The sequence below is a fragment of the Blastomyces dermatitidis genome (genome assembly GCF_000003525.1).
Source record: "Blastomyces dermatitidis ER-3 genomic scaffold supercont1.3, whole genome shotgun sequence".
NCBI lineage: Eukaryota > Fungi > Ascomycota > Eurotiomycetes > Onygenales > Ajellomycetaceae > Blastomyces > Blastomyces dermatitidis.
Window position 1 is genome coordinate 4,556,400 of NW_025544776.1, and position 27,696 is coordinate 4,584,095.

The window sequence follows — 27,696 nt, forward strand, 5'->3', positions numbered from 1 at the left end:
ACAGAAGAGATAGTCAGAAATAATATAATAATAATAATAATAATAATGATGTTAATAATTGTGATAATGATGATGATGATGATGATAATAATGATAATAATAATAATAATAATGATAATGATGAAAGAGAGAGTGCATTGAAATATATTACTGACTTATCAAATATAAAGAGACAAAGAAAATATTAACAGCTTTTAGAGATATACAGAAACAGCTACAGTGTTGTATAGCAATATTATCTTCATTCAATACATGCAGTGTTGATATTCTTTGTATACAGTTATTATATAATCTATATCAGAAATATATACAGAAAACAGATCTTTGTTACTAGAAAGAATGATTGCAGTGATTCTCTGTTTTTATATTATAAAGATAAGTTATTCTTATTTCTTTCTTCTCTCTTTTCTCTTCTTCTTCAATTCATCACTAAGTTCAAGTCAGTATGAAAACTATTAAAACACTCTTAGAAACTCTCAAATTGAAGAGTATAGACTAATCAAATTTTAAATGCAGAAGAATCAAATTATATTTAATATTACTAATTATTCATTTTCTCTTAATAAAACCACAGTTACATCTTTCTTCTTCTTCTCAAATAAAACATGATCTGTGAAAAGTGAGTATCATATCAGGTTATAATGATCAACATGACCTCAGTATACAGAACTGTATATATGCAGTGTATACTGAACTGAGAGACTGTGTGAATTGCAAATCAGTGTCAGCATCTCAGAGAGAGCTGTGCAGTGTGAGAAAGCTGCAATTCTCAGTCACATGCACAGAGAATGAATCATCACAGTAAGTGTATATACATTGTATAAAAGTAATGCTTTTTAATAACACTTAGTCTCTGATATCATGAAAATAGAGTCTCTCTGTGAGATTCATTTTTATCAGAAGTCAGAGAATCTTATATTTCTCAAGATCATCTTCACCTGTCTTATCTGTGAAATTAATGAAAGAAATCATCAATTTCAGCATTCTGCTCTTAATGTTATTTAAGTGACAGCAGAGTTCACCCTGGCCACACTTTTTAAGTGTATGTTTTCTAAATATTCACATTTATACAGATATATACTGATTATTTATTAGATAATATTAAGATAATAACTCATCACAGTCATGTTACTCTCACTGTGAGAGATACACAGTTAATAATAAACATTGTAAAGACTCTGAGAAGTAAGTATTTTGAAAGTACTGTGACTCTGTGATCTTGATTTTTTTTGTTTTTATTTTTTATTTTTTTCTTTTTCTTTTCTTTTTTTTTTTTTGTTCATTCTGATTTTTTCTTGTTTTTATTTTGTTTTTTATTTTTTGTTTTTTTTTTTTATATTTTATATTTTTTTCATAATTAAAATTATATGAATTATGATCTGTGCTCAGAAAAGTAATGATATTTAATAATACTCTCTATTGAATTTTCAACAAATGAGTACTATGTTATGATATTATGTAAGTGAGAAGTGATTTCATAATCTCATTTAATATCATTCTCAATAATGAGATCAGAATGAAAATGTGACTAAGAATTCAAATATATTCTTTATTTAAGACTAGATTTTTATTTGAAAAGTGAATCTGAAACCTTTAATATTTGAAATAACATAATTTAAGATTAATGTGATAAATACAAATCATAATCAGAAGTAATGCTTTTAGATAATATAATAACTATAAAGTTTAATTCTGATTTCAGACACGGTCACACAGTCAGTCTAATCTGTAGTGTATGCTAATCATGTATTATACATGTAAAAAGATAAATCTTGTCTTATTCTTCAAGATGAAGATGAGCGGACATCTCTATATATATATATATACATGCTTGTTTGTTTATTGTGATTGACTTTTACAGAAGAAAGAAGTGAAAGCCTCAGAAAGAAAGAGACAGAAGTTATACAGAAAAAAGAGACAGAAGTCTTAGAAAGAGGCAGAAGTCTCAGAAAGAAAGAGACAGAAGTCTCAGAAAGAGATGAAAGTCTCAGAAAGAAAGAGATAAAAGTCTCAGAAAGTAGTAAGAATGAATATCATAGTATTTCTCTTAATTATTCATTCTCATATTTAGACTGACTGCTGAGATTATGAATTTCACATTTAGTTTCATTTAATCTGATCTTATACATTTCTTGATGTGAATTCTACTAAGACTAATTATTAAATAAATATATAAAGTGACTATATATCAGATCTTAAAATGAAATCATGACTTGAAAAAAATAAGAAAGTGATCTCATTTGATTTCATTTAGTCTCATTCTTAGTATAAAGTTACTATTTTTAGACATTTTAAGGTTTTTTTTAGACTATTTTTAATTTTTTAAAAAGTAATGCTTTTTGATAACACTCAAATGAGATTTAAAGCTATTTAAAGCAATAAAAATAATTTAAATTGAGAAGTAGAAATCATGATCTCATTTGAAAAATGTGATAAGAGTAGACAGTAAGTTTCACTGAGACAGTATGAAACTACTATCTAATATTAGAATCATGTAATGAGATCTGTTGAATTGACAATGAAATTATCAAAAATTCTGATTCTGGTCTCAGACACGGTCACACGGTCAGTCTACTCATATTCATCATTAAAGTTCTTTATAATGTCAATTGTCATATCTCTGACAGTTTTCAACAAGAAGATATATATATATATATATATAATGATAAGAAGGAATCCGGCCTGTCTCACTTATCAGAGATAAAACCATGTCTGCAAAACACCTGAGTGCTGGCAGACAGTGACAGCTTTACACAATCTTACATTATACTCACCTTGCCTATTTGAGTTACAACTATTCACTATTTGATCTAATTACACTATTGAACTCTAATCACAGGTAAGTGGAGATTATAATGATGGCAGACTGAATGCAAGGCCTTTTTCAGGTAGATAATTTCAATACCGCGGGTAACTAGGGTCTGTTAAGTGGACCTTTTTAACAGAGGTTAACAGAGGACCGTGCAACCGAACACGCCCTTAGTAGGTGGTTCGTATGAACAAGTGAATAGATTACATAAATTACACTAAAACATCCCACCACACGCTAAAAAATACGCTAATTGTCGCCTCGTTCCCAGGATACATGTGATTTATCGTGATGTTGATTCAAATGGAGTCGTTTATTCCAAACCACAGTATTCCATTACTATTCAATTGACAGCTTACGTTCATCGTATCGTATCCAGTTGACCTCCGTTCGAAAGCCCCGAGCGCACACCTCCTGCCATCCCCGCGCGAACGCGCCTATCTCAACATGTCTATCCCTCCAGAAGCTCTCCAAAAGGTGAGCCCATACCCCCTCGTCTTCAGTCCTCGCAGTTCCGCATATTTATGGAAGAATTATTACCACTCTAACATTCTATGCGCTTCCTGAAAACCATATAGCTCGTGCAAGAAATTGAATCGCGGGCCATCGCCGCACAGCAACAGATCAACATCGTCAAATCACAAATTACGGGGAAACAGCGTGAATTGCGCTTGTTAGAACTCACATCGAGCGAAATTAGCCAATTACCCAAGGAGACAAATATATATGAAGGGGTTGGGAAAATGTATGGCGTGCTCTTGGCTTGAGTGCTTTGTCCCCTGCTATGCAGTCTCTTAGCAGACTTGATGTAAGAAAGCAATCATGACTTACAAGATCTTTCTTTCTTTCCCTTGGGACATTTTCTAGGTTTGTCGCAAACCCCATTACGAACGTGAACAAACGGTTATCGACGGAGAAAGGCGACCTGAAAACCGATATATCCAATCTCGAAAAGAAACTGCATTACCTGGAAACAACGCATAAAAATAGCATGCAACATATGGACCAGATATTCAAGACTGGCGGCAAGGCATGATTATGATGATTGACGAAGATGATGTGAAAAATGGAATTTAAGATCTGAGAAATATACCGTGCTTGTTAAATTTATATGCCCGGGAAATTTTCCCAGTTGGGGAATGAAGTTCGCCGTGTTGGATGGGATGCAGCCGGGCGTTTAATAATGCCATTTAGAATCGCTACCCAGTTCAGATGAGCGCCGATGCGAAGGGTCTTGTCGCTGTCTTGCATAACCCCCGAGCAAGGCAAGCGTGGATGCGGAGAAACGCCCAGCGCAGATCGACCGGATGGATGTATGCACTGTTGTTCTTCTGGCCAGCTCGAGACTCTGAGTTGCCCTGTTGGTTCAAACCGTTGTGGCGTTACGATCAGAAACCCATGCGGCTTGCGGTATGGAGGTTCTACGTACAGATATGTTATGGAGAAGATCACCAAGCTTAATTACAATTGGAGCTGCCCGCAGGCAGATGTCTACCTTACGTGTTTGATATGATCTTTATATCATTAAAATGCTATTGTTATAACAACCACATTTGCTATCTCTCTAACCAGATCGGGAGATATAGCTTGATACATTGCAAATATTTCCCCTCCCCCACCTCTCCTCCTAAAATCTCCTCAATATGAAGTCAAATCTGGTTCATTGATCCAACCTGTCTAATTACCAGAAAGGGTCAGATAGATACTTACACCAGGGGATGTCATCACATTGTTGGGCCGGGTGTTTACGCAGACCTGGTTGTTGTACCAGTGTCAAACACAGCATGTATGCGCGGCTGTAACGTTCTACAGGCATTTTTCCTTTTTCTTTTCTTTGTTGCCACATCCGCATCATCAGCATTACTTATTTCAGTATTTGCATGCATTTTTATGCCATGTCAGGCACTTTGTCTCAGGGAGGCTCCCGCAATAGCCATGCTGAAGTATAGTCAGGGCCTGAGCTGGACAAATCGTAAGGCCGCGCAGGGTGTAGGTACTAGGTACTATCAATGTTGTATCTCGCAATCTCTTCGGGCAACATATGTATAATACACAGGCTCTAAAGATAAAAGAAGTGGAAGTTTGGGCTGTAGATTTCGTCAGCATACCCTTAAACGTCTCCAAGGCTCTCGCTGAATGGACAGGGACTTCCGTATTAGAGCATATCATAGTGGTGATGTATATTCTTAGGAATCTAGGAATCATGTTAATGATACGAATTTAAGAAAAAAAAAAAAAAAGATGAGAATGCGTAATTAAGCTTTGCCTCTCATAGGCAACAGGCAGGCAACTAAATGAGTAATTGACAAAGACACGACGATATGAACTGCCCAGACACTTCATCGAACATAACTTGGAAAGCAATCATTCAGTGAAGACAAGTCATCTGCATATCTGCCCAACTGGGATGTCGTGAGCTAGACTGGTTGTTGACTACGTTAACAGCCCAGTTACCAATGTCCACTGGCGAGGGTGCAGTTACAGCGTAAGGAAGGGTCTTCAAATCAATCTGTTTAGTTAAATGAGGGCGGGCTGTATTTGTTGTTAACTAACAGACCGAAACCCTGGACACAATGCAAAGAGGGTAAATGGAGAGACCCAATTGAAGAATGATGAATATGCGGAATGCAAACTCAACGGCGGTAACTAACCACAACAAAAACCTGTTGCCATCTTCAGAATTCCAAGCAACCATCTATAGGTAACATTTGCATGATTCCCGACCCGCTTTCTTGCCATGAAAATGCCCAAAACGCCCACGGCCAGCAGGGCAAGTCTGCACAGAAAGAGCCCGCCATCTACTGGCTGCCTGAGCTCCATTTTATTTAACCTTGATTGGCAATTAATGAGGGCGGATTCCTGCGCAGAGTCAGCCTTGCCAGGGTTTTTAACATTTGTTTGTGGGGGGAATGGCTTGCCCTCTCCTCTCCATGCGACACAGGACACCAGATCTCAAGCAAGATACATACATGAACAAGATGATATGAAGTTTTTTTTGTCATTCGTGGCTCTTCCCACCACCACCACCACCAGGCAGCCTCAACCGCCCAGTTGGTGCCTGGAAGATTCAGGCAAACTCGCCCAATCTGGTGGATGCATTTGGGCGGCGGGGACAGACTGGAGGAGCTCTGATTTGCGCCATCCCGTTTAACATTTTCACGGCCAATTATAACGCTCGGGCAAACTGATTTGGCAACGTTGAGGCTGAGAAGACAAGTCAACCGCTCCACCAAGGATCAAGTTGACGGCGTTATTTTTCCTTTCTGGGCTTCTTCTGGCCCCCAAAATCTGCGGGCGGACCCCGCTAAGCCCTAATCCTTGGACAGTGCCGCTCTTCAAGCAGGGCCAGAAGTGCACAAGCAACTTCTGTCCAAAGATGGAGCGAACGTGATACCCTCGAAAGCCTACCGGTTCTGTTCAGCAAATCAGCTGCTGAATTGGCCTGGCTGCGAAGAAAAATGGCCAAATCCTCCCTCACCGACACGAATTAATAATCCTCCTCGCTATTCTATCTACAAGATTTCTTTCAACCATTCTTCTGCCCGTAGTTGGGCTTCTGGAATTGTGTGACCTATTTGAAGGCACACATTTAATTTAACTACTATATAGTTACCCGATCGCTGGCTCTTTAACGGACACTGTCACGAATCACAAACCGTTCATTTGTCGAGCTTCCGTTTTGACACACGCATCCCAACCCCTCAGCAAACTTCTCAGGTTCATTCATCCCTCTAAGCTCCATAAAAGCTAGCATTCTCCCAAGCGACTGACTGAGATAAAATAAGCGCCTGCTCGCCTGCTCCGACTCCAGTTTCTCTCCATCAAGTTCTCTGTCCAACGGCCATCCTGTCTATGCCCCCTTACGAAGAGGGCCATTACCCCACTTTCCAACAGGAGAGTTTAGTTTTCCTCCACGTTTTTGCTCATCCAAGAAGACCCAAACCAGCTTTGAGCTTTATCCCGGCTACCGTTTAACCTTTCCACCTGGAGTTGAGCCTGCTTGTCAATATTTACATTTTTGACCCTATACTGAACCTTGGAGGAAGAGAAGTAGCTACAGAGAGGAGTAGTCACTTGACCTTCTATCAGAGGATTGCACCCCAGACCAAGCGGGGACTTCCAAATATGGCACCGCCTCATATCATCTTCGGTGGTGGTGGCTACTCTTCCTCGGACGAGGACTCATTTGTGATTCGAGCACGCCCCAGAGTTCGCCAGCATTCTCGTCCGCGAGAAGTTAGAGTAGATAACTTGGAGGTTCCCAGACGTGGACGTACTCGTGCTTCGTCAGTAGGCCCCCAGGGTAGAGATGGCAACATTTTCATCGTTAACGAAGCTCGCTCCCCGAGTCGCGAACGCTCCCACTCTCACGTTCGTGCGAGGCCAAGACTATACGCCGAAGATGGTGCCCTGGTAGACTTGGACGAACAGATGGAGCAACTGCGACGCCACCGGCGGCCCCGCTCCCGTTCTGCCCATTCCCCGCACCTGGATATCGAAGAGCACGTCCGGCTGGAGAGGCTAAAAATCTTGGAAAGACGTGAAGAAGCCTTGCTGGAAGAGCGCAATAGAAAATTAGACGAACAAATCCAAGATTTACAGAAGGAGCGAGAAAAACGAATTCGCGAGAGAGAGCGGGAATTGGAGCGCGAAAGGGAGCGCGAAAGAGAACGCGACAGGGACCGTAATAGAGAACGCGACAGAGACCGTGACAGGGATCGTGACAGAGACCGTGATAGAGACCGTGATAGAGACCGTGGCAGGGATCGGTCAAGTCGCGACAAGGACCGTAGCTTGTCTCGCCGGGATATCGAATACGAATTACAAATAGAAAAACTACTGCAGATGCAGCATGACTTGGAAGCCCAGAGATACATCGACGATCAAGTCCTTGTGAGACGCGCACAGGCTAAGGAAGAGGAAGAAGCAGAAAAAGAGCAAGAACAACGAATCCGTGAGAAGATAGAGGCTGAGCGAGCCAAGCAGGAAGCCGAGGAGGCCGAGCGGAGAGCGTACGAAGCTAAACTAAAAAGGCAAGCAATCGATGAATACAACAGAGTGGAAGCAGAAAAGAAGCAGAGGGAAAAGAAGGAGAAAGAAAAGGCAGACAAGGAGTTTGAAGATCGTGCTAGGGCGACGCTCGCAAAATCCGGTTATACTGATGAGCAAATCACTGCAATACTCAAGGGAGAGAAGGAGAAACCGAAAGCTATTGCTCAAGCACCCGTAAAGCCAACTTTTATCAAGGTACGTTATCCCTTCGCTCCCATTTCTTCTACTCGTTTTATATTTCTCCAAGGGTATTTCTGCTCACAATTTTCTTCAGGTCTCCAGCCAACACATATCACCCGATACACTAGATGCTTATCACATACCATGGGAATGGGATGACGTGAGTATTCCCATCTATTGATTCAATTGATCTTCTAACTATCCGATTCCCACTTGTCAAATTTATTCACTCTGCCTCAAAAGGGAAATTATCTTACATTTTGTTCCCTGCATAAATAAATGGCTAGCGGCTAACATTTCTCTTTTCAAAACAACCACAGCGTGACAGGGAATTCATTCTTATCAAACGCTGGATTACAGACGATGAGCAGGAAGAACTCTTCGAACACACTAAAATGCTACGACAAGGGCAAAGACTTCTGATTGCCCCTGCTCCTTCCCCACAGCCACCAGTTGGTGTCAGAGTTCGAGATCGTGATGAGATGTTTTTGGTTCGAACGAGGAAGAAGTCGCCCCGGCGACAGAGTGGTTGGGGATTGTGGTAAAAAAATCTTCTCCATCTGATTTCTTCTGTCATGCGGTCTCAAGTAGTTTCTCATGTCTATTTAACTTGATGTCTATCTGCGCTTTCATGTTTACAGGCCTAGCAGACGTGTGTATCTTGATTCCTATTATCTCCCGTCCCCCAATAGCGCCCCCGACCCTCAAACCTTTTGCCACCCTGCTGGTCTCCAACCTCTTCCTTTCTTGCTTTGATTTGCTATGGTGTTTTGATGCTTAGTGTCTAATTTCTTTGATAAATTCTTTGTCATTTACCCGCACACGTAGAGTGTACTCTCTACTTTTGTTTGTTCTCTTTTCTTTCTGATTTCAGTTGCAATTTTGTTATTTCGCTCTTAAATACCTCTACAGATGTGTAACGAAGAAATGCCTTTTTTCCCTAGAATTTATCAAGCGGCGCAGCATGGTGTCACGAGGCCCTGAGTTGTAAAATGTAAACCAGTTTTATCTTGTCAACCCCAACCCCTTGGTGCATTCCCTGCACTTATTTGTCTCTGCAGCGGCCAGCTAACGGACAAATAATTACTTCCGTTTCCTTCACTCTTCCGGAAAGTGCTACATTCAGAACTCATTAAACCTTAGAGAGCAGGAAATGCATTAGCAATTAGATCTTCCTCAATCCCTAATATCTAAAGATTTTTTTTTGAATGCTATAGATCTGTAAAGTACCAAGATCACGTTAAATCCCGTGATCCTGAGAAACAACCTTCCTTGGAAGCACACCAACATCAACCTCACCTTTTCTACCGATGGACTAACAATTACCACTCACTTTTCTCTCAGACTTCCACACCGGCCATACCAAGGAATGCCATTTGCCAATGGCCGGACTGGGTTTCCCCTGTACTGTATACCCTGAGAAGCACTCTTCGTACACGCCCCCAACTTCAACATGAGCAACTTCTCCGTCCACAAAGAGCCTAACGAGCGGCCAAAGACTTTGGTTGCATTATCCTTGAATTTGTTTACCTAGATTTGCTTGAAACTACGTTTCAAATGTATATTTTGGCCCCATTTGACTGTTACTTGCTGACAGTCGTTATGGTTGGACTAGTCTGCTGGAGCGGTGATTTTCTTTCGTTCTTTTCTTTCTATCTTTTGTGGTAGCAAGGCTATCAGGATGCCCTGCACGGCTTCAGTTATCCAACCCTCCGATATCTACCCATGATGCAGATCAGCACTATGTTTCAAAGAGAGACATCACAGGCTAATGCGTAGCTCAAACGGAAGAATGCAAATCCCTTCCTCAGTTGGTTTCCTGCGACCCTTTTTTCGGATGCCCACGATATTACTCGCTTTGTCGGGAATTCCCGAGTACCCTATGCCATGATGCGCGTGTTGTATCGTGGGCCAGGTTCTGATCGCCGCTCTGGCTGTCCCTAGATGAATCTGTGCCGCTTTCGGTGCGGCGCCTGCGCATCATCGGGTATGTCAGCATGCCTCTTCTTCACGTCTTGAAACATGATTGCCTTGGCTTCAATTTGGCCGAATCGTAATGTCTAGGGGAAAGCACTCCATGTTGGCGTTTCATATGTCCCTGAATGGCTCATTTCCTCCAGAGATTTGCTCCATTCCAGCACTACATACTGTTATGAAGATGCTGAAAATGCATACCAAATAGCACTGGTACGCTCAACACGTCAATGAAGAAAGCTATTAACCGGCAAAAACATAATCACGCGCTCCATCCAGAACTATGATTTGTCTATGAACTATCCATCAGGGCCAACATTGAATGCTTCTCTTACACGACACAATATCCCTGTAGATGCTGGCAACTACCGTTTGACCACCATCAAGTGGGAAGCATAATTTATTAACTAAACAACATGTACGCAGATTCAAACATCGCATTCCAGGCAGATGGGTATTGACTGATTGGAATGGAAATCACATATTACTACAAGTCGGAGCCGCAAACGTCACCCAGAGATCCAAATAAATCTCACTCACATTCTATTAGCTCAAGCCCCATCACAGGGTCTACAACGCGATAGCTTCAAGGAAATAAAGTCTCCATTGGCCCCCCAGGGGCTAGGCCAATGCTGGCCAATGCTCACCGTTCCTTGCGGCAGGCCTTGTAGAGAATCCTTTGCTACCCATATGCTAAGCGGTACTAACTGTCTTGAAGCAATCCCACATCTTGAAAAAAAAAAATAAAAAAATAATGCCGCTTCGGGACATTTATCATAAGCTAAGTTCCCTCTATTCACTATCTGAAATCACCTATTAGAGCAACGGCCCCACTTCGCCTAAACTTCCGACACCCCTTATCTTTCTCTCGCGGATGTCAAACCCCCTGCATAAGCGCTTTTGAAGATGTTGGCACGGAAAAATGCGCTGATGGAACTATAGCTACTACAGGCGGTTAGCGAAAAAATCTCTATTCCCTGTTCGTTTGTCCAACGTTGGTCAAGGTTGTTAGATTCTACTCGACGGTGGAATCGGCGTGGGTGCGACGATTGATGTGCATCGTTTGAATTTACAAGATTGTCACAAGTGTGTCGTTTTCAATTTCAATGTAGATATCGGCTTGCCCCTCCGCTAGTGTTGGCTCTTGGGTTACGTTCGACTTCATTCAAATCAAATATTTCTAGGGCACCCTTGGACATATGCAGATTCCAACTAGAACGCCAAATTCTAGTCTTCCGGACGAATAAAATGTGATGAAATAAATATTATTAACTGACGGAGCACATGAAGGCAGGCGAAATAAACCCTACCCTTTACCTTGACCACTCTCGACAGCTACCCAGAAAGCGCTGCCACGCTTGCCGAAAATCTGCGCCCCCGCGATTAACTGACCATGCCATGTCTAGTTCCTTGACCAAATATTTCGCTTCCGAAGGAAACTTGCACCAGAATGCCTTCAAGGATAAACTATTTCAATTTATGCCCATTTATTGTACGCAGTGCTGTGAGGTTCTGATAGTTGATGGTCGTACGTTCCGCACCATCTGTGTCAGAACATCGATGTCAGAACCGGTTGAATCATCAGGCGAAGGGCCGAGCAAGGCTTAAGAAGGGGGGCATCCATGGAAGACTGGGGTTGGGGTCATTGAATCACTCGGACAATCTATTTAGGTAACAAGTTATGCAGACAGCAGCTAATTTGTCCATGGGTGTTACAATTTTAGAACACTTAGCCTCCATGATTGCTGGTGTTTCTGGCGGCTTTTGGGGGTAGGCAGGTTGGTTTCAAGAGCAGCTGCAGAAACAGGTAGCGGATGCTGGGCGCTTTTCCGGAGTTCCTGCAAGCAGTTGGGCCCGCTATTGGCCAATGCGTCTGGGGGATTCCTAACTAAAACGGCAGCTACCCTTAACTAAGTTTAGGGGACCTGCAGGCGCCCAACCGCTATCAACCATTCAACCGCTTACCCTACGCAAATGGTTGGATGTCTGCGGCAAACAGCGCCTTGGGTTGCTATAGGATTCTAACCATTACGTTCCGAACTACTACAGCCACTAGATGGAACTACCAAGCGACGACCAGGATGACAGCCACCCTTACACCCACTTTTCTCTTCTTGAGAGGCAGCATTAGTTCTATGAGTGGAGCTGTGCGGTGGAAATGTACTACAAATGCCGCGGGGAAACCACCCTGATGTCTTTTATTTCAGATCCAAAATCAAAACACTCAGTTGGATTTGCTCCTTTGGAGGTCAATGCTCATTCAACCTCCCAACATGAACCCATCACCAATTCACCGAAATAGAGTTGGCAAGAAGAGGACGTCTTGCGACAGATGCCATACTTTAAAAAGCAAGTGCACAAGAACACCAGGCTCAGAACGCTGCAATCGATGCGAGCGCATTGGGATACGTTGTGTATTCAGTGCGACAATGAAGTTGGGAAGACCAAAATCACTTCAAGTTTTCCAACCACCTCCTAATCAATTCGACAAAGCTATAGAACAACAGAGCTTGACTCCCCGGGATATCCACCATGCAGAAGTATGTATGTGCAGAGAGCCTCATGCAGCGTGCGCGTCTTCGTCAGGTAAATAGCACCCTTCATTCATTTCATTCCTTGATTGCGTGGAACTCGAGTAGCTGACTCTATCCAGGAATCAGCACAGCACCCCTAAGCGCTCCCACAGCTATGCGAGAACAATGGCCCGGTATGTGGATCATACGTTCATGGAGAAAGATAGGGTCGAGTCATGAACTAACAACAGAGCAGGGCATAACATGACACCTCCTGGGAGTCCGTCGCTGCCGTTGCATATTGCGTCACAACTCCATGGGGGAGATTCTGCAATTTACGAACTGCAAGCGCCCTTCAATTACGACGAACCGAGTGTATCCATTGCGCCTGCTGTGGAAACCACCTTACATCCAGCAGAAATCGATTTCGCATGGCTTTTAGATTCCTCGGGACCAAAGGCTCTTACAGGGCAAATTCCCCAAGACGCCAGTCATATGGGTTTCGACAGTACATCTTTGTCTTCCTCCCCCGCTCCGAATTCGGCACCTGGTTTCTCGGAGGCTTTCACTTCACCTAGTGATTGCAGCTATACGGGGGATATGAACTCGCCGATGTACAAGCTTTCAAAGCTTCATCTGGAACTAGATAATCTCCTCAGCTTATCGATCAACTGCGATGGCACGGTACATCCCAATGATCTCATGTCCTCCCCCAGCAGCCCTTTCTCCGCGGCTATCGCCATCCCTACCACCCCAACCACTCCAACCACTGCAATCGACGAGATTTTCCTGTTAAGCGAAACCCTCATCAAAATAGTGCAAGAGTTATACCAAGAGGCAACTACGACAATGTGCCAACCCCTTAGCATCTACCCTTTCACGCCTCAGTCCTCACCTTTGCGGCGGAGAGGCTCGTCCAATTCACAAGATAGCTACAAGAGCGGACGGCAACAAGAGCCTGCAACCATCCTCCTTACACTTACCTGTTACCTTCGCCTGCTGGGCATCTACGAAACACTCGTGGTTCCTCTTTACCAATATTTTCAACAACATCGTCCGCAATTTAAAGCTCACCCAAATTCCTCATTTCCTTTGCCATTGCCTCTACCCATCCCATCTCTCCCAACATTTAAGCTAGGCCGATACGGGCTTACTGCCACATCTAGCATGAACCTAGGGCTCCTTCTCCATCTGCTTTTACGAACCCTCGAGTGCTTACATAGCACTGTTAGCCTATACCTTTCCACAACCTCCCCCAGTCCCCACAGTCGCTGGGCATATGACGGGAATGCCCCTCCTTCCTCTACCAAATCGCCAACCTCAGCGTCAGATTATGCGGAGTCTGGATTCATATCACCAATGAGAGACAATGGACAGCACGATGACTTTAGTGCGTCACTAGGCATACGCGACCATGTAACGCTACTTACTGAGTCTGCGTTAAGCGAGGCGGGTAGACGTGAGAAATATTTGACAGGCATTTTGCATTCAGTGATGGAAACTTTGCCGGCTATAAAATAGTTGTTTCCTTAATTTTACACATTTTTAATTTCGTTGCACATTGTTATAGGTATGGTTAGTATTACTGAGTTTAGAAGCGTACTAATTGTTAATATTTTAATTCGTCCTATTCTGATTTTACATGGGGTAGTTAATTGTTATGTTTCCATGAATCTTCTTTGTGCCGATCAGGGAGGGATTCTATGTGGGACGCAATCACTTCTGATAACACTTTGTTCATTTTGCTTGGGCCTGTGTATACATGGCGAGGGATCTTAATCATAATAATATTAATTTACATCATTTCAAAAAACGCCAGCTTGAATGCATAATCCGTGCCTTTTTCCCAACCATATGATACAGTGAATTTGTAGAACATCGCGAGAATAACCGCCCAAAAGACCTTCCTTTTTCCCAAAACCTTGCTTTCAAAAGGTAGTACGGGATCATAAGGGTATATGCCAAAAAATGCTCGATGCACAGGAAACGTAATATATTCAAACGAATTATATTACCAGTAAATGGCGTGAAATCGCTAATGTTGTAGAACGAGAAGCAATAAATAGGCCGATCATGACGCTAATTGCTCGACGTTATCTGGATCCGGCCACCTCTTCTCTGCTTTTAGAATCAGTTCTTCATACACAGTCCATGCAAGTGCGGAACTGACTGCTTTGCGGCCCATGCGCAAACCCAACCCTCCGAACAGGCTCCGCACCCCGTCCTCACGGAGCATTAGCCGCACGGCATGTACCATATTGCGATACTTGTTTGGCATAAGCTGCAATCGTGTCTTTACCACGTCGAACGGGTTGGTGATAGCTGTCGCCAAGCTGGCAGCCAGTGCACTGGAGACAAAATTCACCGATATAGATGAGGGAACAGGCTGCGATTTGGAGATATCCTTGCCAGTCGGCTCTCCAGAGGTGGACGGGGTGGTTGTCGTCGATGCACCAAAGCCAAGGGAATCAAGAGTCTTCTTCAATTGCTCATAAAACACAACGTACAGACCGGCATACGGCGCATCGCGGATAGCGGTCGCGCCAAAGCCGTAAAATAAACCCCGGAACCCCTCTGAACGCACAATATCCCGCCCGGCTCCCCAAACGCTGCGATAGGCGTAATAGTCCGACTCATAGCGTACTTTTATGACGGTGACAGGCATCATGACGAACCCTGCCGCCGTTCTCGCAATGGCCCCGGTGACGAGGTTTGCTGTGTGGGAGAGCTTCGGAAGCGCGGATGTGCGTGTGGACTTGGCATCTCGGTCGCCGTTGAGTAGGACGATTGGCCCCCGGTTTGCTACCCCTTGCCTTAACGCATTTAAGCTAGAAAAGTAAAGAGCGGACCCAAATCCCGTTCGAAGTGCTGAGGGTAGTGTCCCTCGCCAGAGGCCGCGGATTGGTTGGGGCGATGCAAGGATTTTGCGAACGGTGGAGAGGAGGGAAGATGTTTGGCGGGCTTGTTGGATTCTAGTCTTCAGGAGGTCTGCGGGTTGGAGGAGAACGGCAGAAGAGAGCCCCGAGGCCAGGCCAGCAACGAAGTGGAATGTTGGCTTCGAGGCTAAATGGCCGGTCAGCAAGAGTTTCAGATAGGAGGGGCCAGGTTTAATAATTTGGGGGCGCTGCGGAAAGCCATACAAGTCGAAGTCTTTAGCTGGGCACCATTGGTGGAGCCATCAGACATATCTGCTGCACTCTGTGAGCAGAAGGCAAGCCAGATAAGACCAAAAGGAAGTGTCGCTTGGCCACTAGAAGAACCGCCGGTGGTTGATGGAATACTCTTGTGTTATTTTCTACGCCCGGATGCCCATGGTGATAAATAGAAAATAGGAAACCGAAAACTGAGTCAGAGCGTCATATCAGCACGTCATTTGACAAAATACTCTGTCTAGCCGCTTTTCTTGGCTGCTGCGAACTAGGTGAGCTTCTTCTGCCAACTTCCGAGGGCATCGTGTTTGCAGATTTCTGCTTGGTTGCGACAAATTGCGGTGATGATGCCAAAATCGCCGGAGGTGTCCACGTGACGTAGCGGGCTCTTCCAAGGCAGCAGGTGCGGCGACCTTGGCAGCGGAGGAATACGTAGGTAATTAATGATACGAAACAGGTGAGCGAGTCATAACTAGAGAAGGCTGCAATGTCTGGCAACTTGATAGTCAAAAATGATACCAATTCAAGGTCGTCAAGCTCCTTATATAAAAGGAAGAATTATTTTCTCGATGCCAACACGATAATAAAAACTGGCCGTTCGAAAAAGGTCTTCAAAAAATTATCTCCTGCTGAACTTCAGGAATATTTGGGAGTAACTAGCGCCTACAAGGCCTATGGACCATTTGGGGACGGTGCCCACTAATAAGGAGTAGCATCCGCAAGGTGATGGAGCAAATGGGCATGGCGCCCAAGGGAGCTCTTCATCGGGCTACGACGGCACAAATAAAACACTGGATGTTCGCCCGCCTCCTTTGGGGAAACACATCAGCAGCAGTGAACTTGGTAACATTGGAACTGCAATTATGGAAAATCCAAAGGAAGCTCCAGCTGACTGATTGCATATTCATCATAAGAATGAATTGCTTCATCTCTATGTCCCTGCCATGAATAAAATTTATGACTTTCAATAGCCCCTGCAAATCCCCTTCAACTGTTTTCCATCAACTTTTCATCAACCCAGTCTGGCGTGTAAGATTCTTTAAAATCTATAATCCACAGGTTTTTATCCATGTCAATGAGACCATTTTCTGGTTTAACATTTTCTCAGATAATCCCAGCTTTGTGGGATTTGTTCTTGCAGTTAATTTGCCATCATTGGCTGTTATGATTAAATGAATTGCTGGTGTTGTGTAATATTCCTCTAGAGTTATTATCCACAGCTCAGTGAGATGAGGTGCCAGCATATGAAAGTGTGCAAACAAGCCTTTGCCATCCAAAAGCACATCTCTTCCATTGAGTCCAATTGGCCAGGTTTAAACTGGAAGTCATCATTATCCATGGATAAGAGATCCTTTATCAAATCAAAAAATTCCTATTTGATCGCCGGAGGCTCGCCGCTCCTCTATGTTTTGACTAGAGCTAAAATATTGAAGTGTCTATGATAGCATGATAGCACATCACAGTCATTTCAGTTCTATCTTTACCACCACACCAAACGTTGACAATATCATATGATGGATCATGAAGCGGAGTGTCTTCGGAACTTTTATTAGAAGTCATCTTAGCAGGACAGAATTATTTCGGCGGATTTTCACAGGCGAAAAGCTTTGAACATGGTTGGTTGTTATGACCCATCTAGTGCTAGCGTGGCAGCTAGTTTACTACGTTATGTTGTGTTGTGTGTGTGTGGGGGGGTCACGTGGAATAGCGCTTGTGCAGAGTGTAGAACCTCGACCAATCAGTTCTTATTGGTCCGGCCGTTGAGCGCCCAAAGCTTATTCAAGCTTATTTCAACCCAAAAACCAACGACTTTCAAACTAAAAAATGACGACATTTCTCTATCCCTCATGTTTTAAGGAGTTTAGAAGAAACTATGGAAACTTAGTACTGTGCGTTATCCCCTCCAGTTGGAATACATCGAGCGCTAACTGCTAACTATATAAAACAAACTATAGAATCCGATCGATAAGACTTTTCGCACCCTACGGGGTCCAAAAGAAACGGGTCTGTTGTATTATTATAAATGAGCACAACATGGTGAATTAGTATTATCACCTGTTTTGCGAGCCTTGTTGAGCTGGTCCTGTGCTTGGTTGATCTGTCAGTAATGATCCATCTTGCGCTTGCTTATACGCTTGCTTATACGCTTGCTTCTACGCTTGCTTGTAGGCTCGCAAGTCTGCTTAGGTCGTTGGACCTTGAATGTCTATCCTTACTCATGGGGTTAATGCTTACTATACAGATCTCTTGTATCCATGGAGGATCAATCATTTTTTGTTCGGGTGTCTCACCCACCAATATCTTTATTCCTCAAAAGAAGCCCAGGTTTTACTCGTGTGCTTTGGTGTGAACCACCCATATTTCGTGGCTCATACCATAGATTTTCTTTTACTTGCTGCCTTTGCGGCCTGGGACAGTATTTGGACAAACAACCTTGATAAGGAAACCCCACCGCCATCATGGGCGGAACGCCCGTGGAGCACGACTTTGGCATTATTTTTCCACTACCAAGGGGCAGAGTTCATGGTTTGCGAAAAGTTATGACTTTTCGGAAACCGTTTTTTCCTCTCCGTTAAGCCCTAACGGGAAATCCGTCGATTCTCGAAAAATGTTTGTTTTGACGTTAACTTCAGCGGAACTGTAAATTAAACCCTTCGTCACCTCACGAAGGCACTGGTTTCGTTGTCGTCAAACTCAAAAAGATGACTTCTCATCAGTATTCTACGTGCTGTAAACCAGAGTCACTCATTGAACTTTGACGTTGAGCATGTTTAACCTTTGGAGCAGGGTATAAAGAGGGTGCTGGCCTCCCATTCCCTCCGTTCTGCAAGCAACTTCCTCTGCTGCAGTAAGTGTTTTCAGCTGTACGTACCTATATGAGCGCAGTCAGAAAGCGACATACAATATACACAACCACCTTGTTCAATATACCTTCACATATCGTTTCTTCTTTATAGCATTTAAATCCGGAAAAAGCCCCTGAGCGTACCTACTACCCGCGGCCACGCATACAAACCATCGCCACTCGCCCTCCAAGAATGGCAGTGTATGGCCCCTGCAGCTTCTAAATATTTGAACGTTTCAGCATTTGCCTGTGATATCTCAATACGTGCGTCGCTAACTAAGCTCTTTAGCGTCCAAGAAAACAAGGCTCAGGCCTGGCAAGAGCAACGTTGTGTCGATAAACGGAGCAAGGTGCAATCTGCCGTGTCCAGGCAAGACGAGAACAGACTCCTGGGCATACCGCCAGAGCTCCTTCTGAAAATTACGAGCAACCTCGGCCCGGCGGACAAAGCCTCACTTGCTCTTACTTGTAAAGGTTCGTTGGTTAATTTTGACATAAAATAGGCAGGAATAACCATTTCTGACATCCAACTTTTAGGCGCGTACCAATTCTCCAACCTAAATGATTTTGGGCCTATGGATATGCCTCCAATATCCGAAATCTGGGGCCGGGGATGCCACGAGCCATTCCCGATGGAATACGAACGGTTCAAATTCCTTCAGGGCTTGCAGGGAGATTCGCGCAAGGACATTGCCTGTATCTGGTGCCTCAAACTGCACCCAAAGAATCAAAACTGCTCTCTTGGATGTGCTCCCAGCTTTTCCTCGGAAAGGCGGATCAAATTAGACGAAACCACCTGCGAATGGCGGCTCACGCTCAGCGGCAGGAGCACCGGCATCTACATATCCAACTTCGAGAACGTCGACGAAGAGTCAAAAGAATTTATCGCCAATAATACTGGCACGGTTGAAGAACGCTTAGACGGACGTTATATTTTTACTATTCTACAGCCTTACAGGGAAGTGGAACTTCCTAAAGTATACGAAACATCAGGAGAGAAATTCATTACCATCCGCGTCGACTACGACAAAGTCTTCGACCGCGACGCTTTCTTTGGTCCCCAGCTCAAAAACGCCTCCGTCAAAGTATGCAACCACATGAACTTTCCCGAAACCCCTGAACTCTGGGATATGGTCTACTGCAAAGTCATGAACCATCCGGAAAAGCTTTCCTGCCACAAATGCGCCAACGCTCCACACCACTGCGACAAGTGCGACGCCATCTTCAGCTTTAATGTGCAGCCACTAGACACACTTGGGGAACTGTCTGAACGCTACGTCATTCTCCGGGGACGCGTTCTCCGCCGAATCAGCACGAAGCTAAGGCAGCGTGCGAAAATCAGAGCTATCGATTCCTCAATGCCTGACGAAACGACCGGGCCATTTGCGCTGGACTCTACGTGGGGCACGATGCAACACAAAGTAGCTATACGAGGTGATTTTGGATGGAGGCCTGGTGACTCTCTCGATGATCAAGAGCCAATGTGTTACATTCCCCCCTACCAGAAAAATGGAAAAGACTCTCTCGATTGAAATATTCAAAATTCGAAAAAAAAAGGGGGTTGAAGGTGTCTGGATTATACATGATCATTTTTGGATAGGAGTTGGGGCCGGCCTCCGATTGGGAAGACATTTATTTTTGGATACAAAACCGGTTTATGGGAACTATATTTGCTATACGGAGTTGACTAGATTGGGTTATATACATTCGCCGCACAGATCTCGAGAGAGAGTTTTTCATCTTATATGCTGCGGTCAATTGTTGGATAATTCTCTTTTGTTCTTGCGACTGCGAAGGATTGTTGAAGATTTTTTTTTTTCGCAACGCGCCAAACGTTCTCAGATCGTTTCGAAGTTGGATTCTGGATTCTGGCAGGATGCTCTGGACACTTGTTGTTTGTTTTGTACTGTACATGTGCTTCAGTAAATTCCGTTGCAGTTTGTTAGCTTTTATTGTTTGTCTCCCACAGTTTCAAGTTTCGTTCTGTTCTGCCTCCCACAATTTCAAGCTCCGTTCTGTTCAGCTACATGCAATGTTCCTGCATTTAGGTTTACCTGCAGATGTAATGTTAATGAAGCATTTCCTTATGAACTCCATTGTCCATGTCTCCTAGTAATGTTGAATCGTAGATATCTCACATTCACTCGTAGTGTTTGCGCATCAAATACGGTGCGACCCCAAGGATTTAGAAGGATGAATGTCACGAATATGAAGGCCCCCCTACGTAGAGGCGGATTCAAATATACACAGCAGAAAGTAATAAAAACATGCGGAATTAAACATATAGATTTCATTCCAATTTCATTGCTATCAGGTAAGGATTGCGATACGCCAGTAATGGTTCAGGAGACGAACAACTAAAATCCAAAGCTACTGACAAGCATGTTCCAGAAACTATTCCAAGAGGATTTGGCTTGAGTATGGAAATACATTCTTCAGGGTTAAGGCATGTGGAAATGGACTTTTGTTATGGCGAGGTCAAAACTGACACTCACCGATTTTGTTAAATGTTCATTCTCAATAAACTTTTCCACTCCCTGGTTCAGTAGCTTTATCTGGGTAGTGCATCATGGCCCGAATTCTGTTATATTCACTCTGGGTAATGGGAAGATATTTGGATGGATTACTTGGGCTTGTGCAGCTAGGAAGACATTCTATAACTGACGTTGGGTCCGGGCCGATGAAATACGGGATAGAGTAACGTTCCCTAACCATGCGATTGGGTCCATCAAGCCGATCTGCTAGGGGCGGCATAGTGACACGGTGGGAAGTTGAACGAAGGTTATCTGTGAGCAGATAATGTAAGTTAGAGTCTTCCAGAACAAACTAATTCTGTGTATTTGATATGGAGTGCTTGAAAGCCATCTCTTCCAATTCTACGGTTACCATGGCTATTTTTACGCTTTCAGATGGAAGCGGGTTAGAAGGAGGGAGGGGGGGCCGGCGTGCGTGCAAATTCTACAACATATATGTACAACTTACCATTGCTCCATCTTTGGAGGAGATCTCCAACATTCATGACAATGGCGTTTTTAATCGGGGTGGCTGGAATGAACTGGCCTGGCCGCTTGATATCTTCAACTTCTAGACCGCCACACTCATCCTGGAAGAGCATTGTTATAGAGCTCCAATCTGTGTGAGCAGGCATACGAGCACATTGTTCGTTCTCCAACGCCGCGGCCGGTAAGGGAGGATAGTGGAGGAGGCGAAGTTGGTTATTATTACCAGAGTGGAATTTGATAAGATGATTCGCATCTTCAAGACCAATGCCAACGGATATTGCTCTAAGAATATCCTTAGCAACGGCGAAGCATTCCCAGTAGAACTCCATCATAAAGCTTCGGAAGCCGGGAAGTGTCTCTTCGGGAATCCAGACGTTTGGCTGATAGGAATCCTCCTCGCTTCCCATGTCATAGCTCTCCTGCAAAAGTAAACAAGATATGAGTACATTAACTCGTTTATCCTAAGCCCCAGTTGGGCGAATATTTTGATGACAGTATAAATAACAAATCAGACGGCGTATGGCTCAAAATACCTTATAATCGGTAATCTCTCGCAGCTCCTTCACTAACTCTGGCATGGCCTTATCACCCATTGCCTGTGATACTTTTTCGAGACCTGGCCAGGAATATCCCCGATGGATCGAGGAGCCATCTGGATGTGGTGCCTGGAGCTTTTGCTCAGGCGAGAGGTCGAAAAACTTTTTTGACCATGCAAAGGCCTCAGCCAAACGCTCTCTGGGAATGGCATGGTTGATAATATATGCAAAGCCGACATTCTGACATGCCGACACGATCTCTTTGGCGACTTTCATCCTTTTTTCTGGCGGACTGTCTGTTTTCCAATCGGAGAAATCGACGACTGGAATATGGGCAGAAGGCTCTTTGGTCTCGCTACCTTCTCTGGCCTGTTGCTGCTGCTGCATATTTCCTGAATTCATACTTCAGTTTCGCAGACTCAGACTTAATTTTGCAGGTAAAGAGTTATCGTAACAGGCTGATATATTTCCTTTAATGGAGGCCAGGGTCCAACTTTTATTGTTGTCATTAGGATCAGGTGACTGTGATGACACGGCATTCCTTACAGCCCAAGCGGAATTCAAAAACATTCAAATTTCTTGCTAATCCATTTGCTTTCTGGCCTCTTGTATGCTGGCCATTGTTAGGTGGGTAGTTGGATTGTATTCGGAGGATGGCAAAAGAGAAAAAGGGAGCGCTTTACCCCTTACTAAAATTTGGCCCCTCCCGCTAACTCTACCAAACAACAGATTTAAATGTATACATACATCCAAATGGTTCTGACGCCCAACCCCTCCGACCACAGTCCAAAGCAGAGTCTAGGTATAACCTGCCGCATTGCAGCTGAATAGGAATAGGACAGTGGTTTCCTTGCAGCAAAATGGCAGTGTATTTAAATGAATACATCACGTAGGTTGGAGCAGGCACGAACTGGCCCGACCTGGCTGTGATGGCTGTGATCTCTGCACACATACACAAAACAGCGGTTAGAAGCCGATAGGGCCTGCCTGATCTCAATGAGAACACTTACTCTCGCATTGACTGTCGCGGATAATGTATTGTTATCTCCTGATACATGCAAAAGTGGCAGGCCTGATGTCAACCTGTCCGACTGTCGTTACCACCGTCAGACGTCTATTCATCCTCCAAAAAACAGCCATACTATGTATTTTCCACCCTGCATCCCTTCTGATAATGCATTTCTTTACATCCATAAAGTCCTATGTTGTCTACTCCTCATTTGCCTTTCAGCTTTTCTCATATTCTGCGGGGGCATTGCCATCGCGTAAGTAATATACAACCGTAGGCAAGAAAATGCCTTTACACAGAAGCTCTCCGTCCCACTTTCGAATATATCCGCTGATATGGCTTGAAAAACCTGCAGTCATAACTTGCATCGGCGAAAACGAAACGATTCCTATAAATTATGCGGCTCTGGGGGACAGTTATGCCACAGGAATCGACGCCGGCAAACAACTTCGATCCTCCTGCTGGCGGTTTAAAGACAGCTATCCCATGCAGTTGATCCGTACAGGTCTGCTCGGACAAAACCACTCTTTCCAGTTCCTCGCCTGCTCGGGAGCGGTGTTGGGTATACCGGGCACTTCCTTTAGCAAGCAAAAGTCGATCAGTAGACAGATAAAGGCTCTCAAGCCCACGGATCTGGCCACATTGTCGATTGGTGGCAACGATGTTGGTTTCTTCAATATCCTTAATGCATGTGTCTATCGTTTCTACGGTATCCGGTCGGGAAATTGCAATGAACAACTGACGAAATCGAAGAGGCTTATCTCCAGTGATAAATTTGCAGATGCATATACTAAGACCCTAACCAATATATTAGCCAAGGGTACCGGGCCTCACTTTCGGCTCCTGGCACTTGGATATAGTCCTTTCTTCGACGAAGCCCTCTCCGAAGACTGCACTAAAAGGTCTTTCGGATACTGGAGGATGTGGCGCCCAAAGCTTACGGTGAAGTTACGTCGGCAACTAAACGAAATCCCCCTCTACCTGAACAACAGGATTGTCCAGCTTATCAAGGTCATGGGTGATGAGAGGATCGTTTGGGTTGACTGGGCTCCCAAATTCAAGGATCATCTCTTTTGTCAGCCGGGCAAAAAAAGGCCTAGTGACGGCGACAATACGTGGTTCTTCGATATTGATTCCCGCTCAAAGAATTTGTCTGTCGACGACGTCGACGTCGACGCTTGCGCGCAACATTCGCTAGATTCGGGGGATTGGGGTCACCGAGCCGCTTGCGGGATTGTTATGGTTCGTGAGCAATATTGGAAATATCCACAAATCCTACGTCGGGGATCAGACAATGAGGAAGATGAGCACAAGGATGAGGAGGACGACAATTTCTCTGTCGATTACTTTCCCAATAAGCGTGGTTTGGCGCGTGTCTTTCATCCTAAGCCACAGGGCTATATGGCTATTGCAGAAGTAATTCAGAGTCACTGGCCGGGTAGAGCGAAATGTAGCAGAACAACGCGACAGTAACTAGAAGGGATCCGCGAATCCAAGTATAGAAAGAAAGCAATTCAAACGCAGTGCAGCCACCATACCCCATGACACCTTGCATAAAGGATACATTCCTCTTCTACAAAACTTCTAATCTGAAGTTGATAAGCATGCATTATCGTTGGATTAGTTAGGGTGGAGTGTATTTCTGCATTGTATTGGAACTTCCAAATTCACCTCCTCCCACCCACCCTTTCATCCGCTAGGATATAACCCATTGTGAACCTATGTTGAAGGAGCCTTAAATATACCCATCCTTCTGTTACTGCAATTGAAAACAACGCAAATTTACACCACCTATCCCATCTACCTATCCTGGTGAGGAGCCTAAAATTAGAGAGAAATGATATCTGATATACCAGTCAGTCCCGTCGTTTTGTTTCCATGTTCGGTGTCGTTAAGAAAAGTTCAAACGTGCATACATACATACATATCGCATCCTCATATCCCCTCCTCCCCTCCATCAAACAACACATTCCGTTCGGGGGATGTATATTGTATATCACTAGACATAGTATCAAATAGGAACGGGGCTGCGATAGTGGTTTGTGGTACGGTAACAGAATACGGCAGGGGGAAACGAAACCTTCGTCATCCCTCCTCCATTCAGGAAAAAAAAAAAAAAAAAACAAAAAAAACTCGCCATCCTCAAGAAATCAGAAAGAAATATAGCTACTATGCAGTAGGTAGATTTGGTGAATTTACTCTCTCTCAAAGCCGCCGCTGTTCTCGTAGAAATGAAGCTTCCATGTCTACCTTTGTATTGTATGCACCTGAGGTTTGTTTTGGATATATGCATACGTACTGATCGCCGTATACGTCGTGGTGATTGTTGGTGGTCGTTGGTCCCGATGTGCCGAGCCGCTGATAGGTCCATGCTGTGGCCGCGGTTAGAAGCGCCAGCCAACCCAAGACTAATGCACCCTGGTAGGTAGCATGTTCTCTGTACTCTTCTATAGATTTACGGCAGAGCGGGCTTCCATGTAGCTGCCCTCGAGAATCAAGGCATACATGCGGGGAGAAAGGAGAAAGGATTGAAAACGATTGTCTAAAATGAAGCGAAACAGTTGGCTTCTTTTTACTCTATTTATTATAGCTTTGAAATATCGAACATGTATAAAATACATTAAAAAGCAAAAGTCAGATAATGTAACAAATATTTAGTAAGGACAGGTTTAAAACGAACAAGTAATAATAAAAAGGACTTAGGGAACTGAACAAAACAAGGGGCCACGAGTCAATCCCACCATTATTTCTCAAAAAAAGAAAGGTTCGAGAAAACGGCGAGGAGACAGTCAGAACCGGCCAATTAGGAAGTAGAATACGTTATGCATACAAATAGCAAAACGAAAAAGTAACAAGGAGCTGCTCAAACAAGAATTGTAATAGTACGGACGACAAAACGAACTCGACACCCTAGTCAGCGGATGCCAAGGGCAGGGCATTGACGAGAAAGAAACAGATTCCGAAAAGAATTGTAAAGAGTTGAAAAGTCGAGACCCGAGACGAAAGAATAAAGAATGAAGCAGAGGGGATCAAGACGAAAGTATGGAAGCGTTGGTCAGAGCTGACTTTGACAAAAAGGTATCATGAGAGAGAAGGAGTGTCAGTCAAGACCTCGTGGTTCACTCCAGTTACCAATTCGGCAAGTCGAAACTCAATTATGGCTTGTTACTCTCAACCTCCCATCATCGCATATTCCATTGAAAAACAGCAAACGACAACATTAGACAATAGCGGGCGAAAAGAGATCAGAATTTCAAACAATCGAAGCAACAAACATCAAACACATAAACTTTTGTTGGGAACATCATAATATCCAGAGACGAGATGTCTTGCTTACTCTCTGGCTTCGGCGATAGACTTCCAATAAGCCTCCCGCTTACGAGACTCGGCCAGAGACGCTTCCAGCTCTGCAATTTTCTGTTCCATTTGCATCTGCAATTCGAGCTTGCGAGCGCGAGACTTCCGTGCAGCCTCTGTATTGCGTGCCCGCTTAGCAGCAGTCGCATCAGTTGGGTCATATTCAATCGGCGGCAGAGGCTTCTCGCGATGGCGAGGCTTCACACCGGAAATAGAGGAGTGACGGACAGATGGTCGACCATTTGGGCGAGGGGATTCATCAGGAGAAGAATCGCTGCTCTTGATTGATGGTGACGAAGAGTGAGATGCAGATAGAGAGTTGGGGCACTTCGCAGGCTTTTCGATAATGGTTGAGTTATGGGTATCAGTCGGGAAGAGAGAATCCCAGTGCTCGTGGCCAGGGGCAAGATCGGAATCCGCGAAGAAGAGAGGGGAAGTGTTTTGACTGAAATAACCGGGAGAGTCGAAAGAAGGAGTGCTGATGTCTGTGAAGGATGTTGAAGGCGGGAAAGCCGCATCCAACATCAGATCCTTTGGTGACACAGTCACCGGATTCCCCATCTTTACAGAATCGTTGATAGAAGTGAAATCAATGACACCAGGAGACGACACGAAGTCCTCCGCCGTGTGGTTGGCAGGGAAGTCGAGTAGCTCGTCAAAATCTGGTATAGAGCGTTAGAATACAAAATGATTACAACTGGAGGAAATCAGATTCTGATATCCAACACATACCTTGCGGGATACTAGATGTAGACATAATACGACGATGAGGTTGCTGAACGTTCAAATTCTGATAGGAAATATTCTCCGCGCTATTACTAAACAATGGAACTGGGGGACGATGGGTTCGAGGCGAATTTGACGGGACTGAAGCCGCGTAGAAACTTGGGGGCCTCACACCGGATGGACTAGACTGTTTGCTGGAAGACGAAGTAGAGAACCCTTGAGACTGTGAAATAACCTTGGTTACTCGGGGATCCTGGACAGGCAAGCCGCTGTATACGTGATTGTTACAAAGCTGCTGCGGATGATACGAATGCCGTCGAGAATCCTGAGTGTAATTAAAGGCAAAATCCGAAGAAGACTGGGGATAGGCCCTAGGGATATTGGAGCTGGATGGGCTCGCAAGCTGAGTACCGTTGCGAGAGGTCTGTCGGCGCGAAGGGCTGGGGTATAGCACAAAGTCGTCCTGAGGATAGAGTGTGGAGTGTTGAGCCAGAGGCTGCGATGATGGGGGTTGAGAAGGCCATGTTGACTGTAGTTTGTCCGT

The 27,696-nt window shown here is 44.3% G+C and overlaps 9 protein-coding genes across 14 annotated transcripts; 5 read left to right on the top strand and 4 right to left on the bottom strand.

Annotated features, from left to right (window-relative positions):
- The first annotated feature begins 3,021 nt into the window (after positions 1-3,021).
- Positions 3,022-5,056, top strand: BDCG_03223 (prefoldin subunit 1). The gene is made up of 3 exons (XM_045418827.1): positions 3,022-3,286; positions 3,388-3,554; positions 3,677-5,056. The coding sequence occupies exons 1-3, from the start codon at positions 3,257-3,259 to the stop codon at positions 3,843-3,845; spliced, it is 366 nt and encodes a 121-aa protein (XP_045275314.1). The 5' UTR covers positions 3,022-3,256; the 3' UTR covers positions 3,846-5,056.
- On the bottom strand, positions 4,702-6,239 carry BDCG_03224. 2 transcript variants are annotated; one of them, XM_045418829.1, is made up of 3 exons: positions 5,779-6,239; positions 5,461-5,668; positions 4,702-5,341 (listed from the first exon to the last, which is right to left on the bottom strand). In XM_045418829.1, exons 1-3 carry the CDS (start codon positions 5,809-5,811, stop codon positions 5,178-5,180), a joined length of 405 nt encoding a protein of 134 aa, XP_045280352.1. In that variant the 5' UTR covers positions 5,812-6,239; the 3' UTR covers positions 4,702-5,177. The 2 variants fall into 2 exon arrangements, with proteins under 2 accessions (XP_045280352.1, XP_045280353.1); XM_045418828.1 differs by having other exon boundaries at positions 4,792-5,341; positions 5,728-6,238.
- Positions 5,146-9,274, top strand: BDCG_03225. Of its 2 annotated transcripts, XM_045418831.1 has the most exons (4): positions 5,329-6,526; positions 6,595-8,056; positions 8,136-8,201; positions 8,362-9,227. In XM_045418831.1, the coding sequence occupies exons 2-4, from the start codon at positions 6,935-6,937 to the stop codon at positions 8,584-8,586; spliced, it is 1,413 nt and encodes a 470-aa protein (XP_045280355.1). In that variant the 5' UTR covers positions 5,329-6,526; positions 6,595-6,934; the 3' UTR covers positions 8,587-9,227. The 2 variants fall into 2 exon arrangements, with proteins under 2 accessions (XP_045280354.1, XP_045280355.1); XM_045418830.1 differs by having other exon boundaries at positions 5,146-8,056; positions 8,362-9,274.
- A 1,521-nt stretch (positions 9,275-10,795) lies between these two features.
- BDCG_03227 lies at positions 10,796-14,369 on the top strand. 3 transcript variants are annotated; one of them, XM_045418833.1, is made up of 4 exons: positions 10,796-12,449; positions 12,509-12,601; positions 12,669-12,722; positions 12,785-14,343. In XM_045418833.1, exons 2-4 carry the CDS (start codon positions 12,562-12,564, stop codon positions 14,047-14,049), a joined length of 1,359 nt encoding a protein of 452 aa, XP_045280357.1. In that variant the 5' UTR covers positions 10,796-12,449; positions 12,509-12,561; the 3' UTR covers positions 14,050-14,343. The 3 variants fall into 3 exon arrangements, with proteins under 3 accessions (XP_045280357.1, XP_045280356.1, XP_045280358.1); XM_045418834.1 differs by having other exon boundaries at positions 10,933-12,449; positions 12,515-12,601; XM_045418832.1 differs by having other exon boundaries at positions 10,796-12,601; positions 12,785-14,369.
- Positions 14,085-16,118, bottom strand: BDCG_03228 (solute carrier family 25 member 38). The gene is made up of 2 exons (XM_045418835.1): positions 15,669-16,118; positions 14,085-15,591 (listed from the first exon to the last, which is right to left on the bottom strand). The coding sequence occupies exons 1-2, from the start codon at positions 15,712-15,714 to the stop codon at positions 14,600-14,602; spliced, it is 1,038 nt and encodes a 345-aa protein (XP_045275315.1). The 5' UTR covers positions 15,715-16,118; the 3' UTR covers positions 14,085-14,599.
- Positions 16,119-18,501: 2,383 nt separating this feature from the next.
- Positions 18,502-20,054, top strand: BDCG_03230 (uncharacterized protein; the record flags this gene model as incomplete). The annotated part of the gene is made up of 3 exons (XM_045418836.1): positions 18,502-18,525; positions 18,812-18,996; positions 19,060-20,054. The coding sequence occupies exon 3, from the start codon at positions 19,098-19,100 to the stop codon at positions 20,052-20,054; it is 957 nt and encodes a 318-aa protein (XP_045275316.1). The 5' UTR covers positions 18,502-18,525; positions 18,812-18,996; positions 19,060-19,097.
- Positions 20,055-21,039: 985 nt separating this feature from the next.
- BDCG_03231 (thymine dioxygenase) lies at positions 21,040-22,462 on the bottom strand (the record flags this gene model as incomplete). Its single annotated transcript, XM_045418837.1, has 3 exons — positions 21,040-21,308; positions 21,505-21,943; positions 22,058-22,462. The coding sequence occupies 3 exons, from the start codon at positions 22,460-22,462 to the stop codon at positions 21,040-21,042; spliced, it is 1,113 nt and encodes a 370-aa protein (XP_045275317.1).
- Positions 22,463-22,653: 191 nt separating this feature from the next.
- On the top strand, positions 22,654-25,119 carry BDCG_03232 (the record flags this gene model as incomplete). 2 transcript variants are annotated; one of them, XM_045418838.1, is made up of 2 exons in its annotated part: positions 22,654-23,325; positions 23,425-25,119. In XM_045418838.1, the coding sequence occupies 2 exons, from the start codon at positions 23,094-23,096 to the stop codon at positions 24,540-24,542; spliced, it is 1,350 nt and encodes a 449-aa protein (XP_045275318.1). The 2 variants fall into 2 exon arrangements, with proteins under 2 accessions (XP_045275318.1, XP_045280359.1); XM_045418839.1 differs by having other exon boundaries at positions 23,094-23,205; positions 23,425-24,542.
- A 1,283-nt stretch (positions 25,120-26,402) lies between these two features.
- On the bottom strand, positions 26,403-27,676 carry BDCG_03233 (cross-pathway control protein A; the record flags this gene model as incomplete). Its single annotated transcript, XM_045418840.1, has 3 exons — positions 26,403-27,088; positions 27,159-27,523; positions 27,564-27,676. The coding sequence occupies 3 exons, from the start codon at positions 27,674-27,676 to the stop codon at positions 26,403-26,405; spliced, it is 1,164 nt and encodes a 387-aa protein (XP_045275319.1).
- Positions 27,677-27,696: the final 20 nt, after the last annotated feature.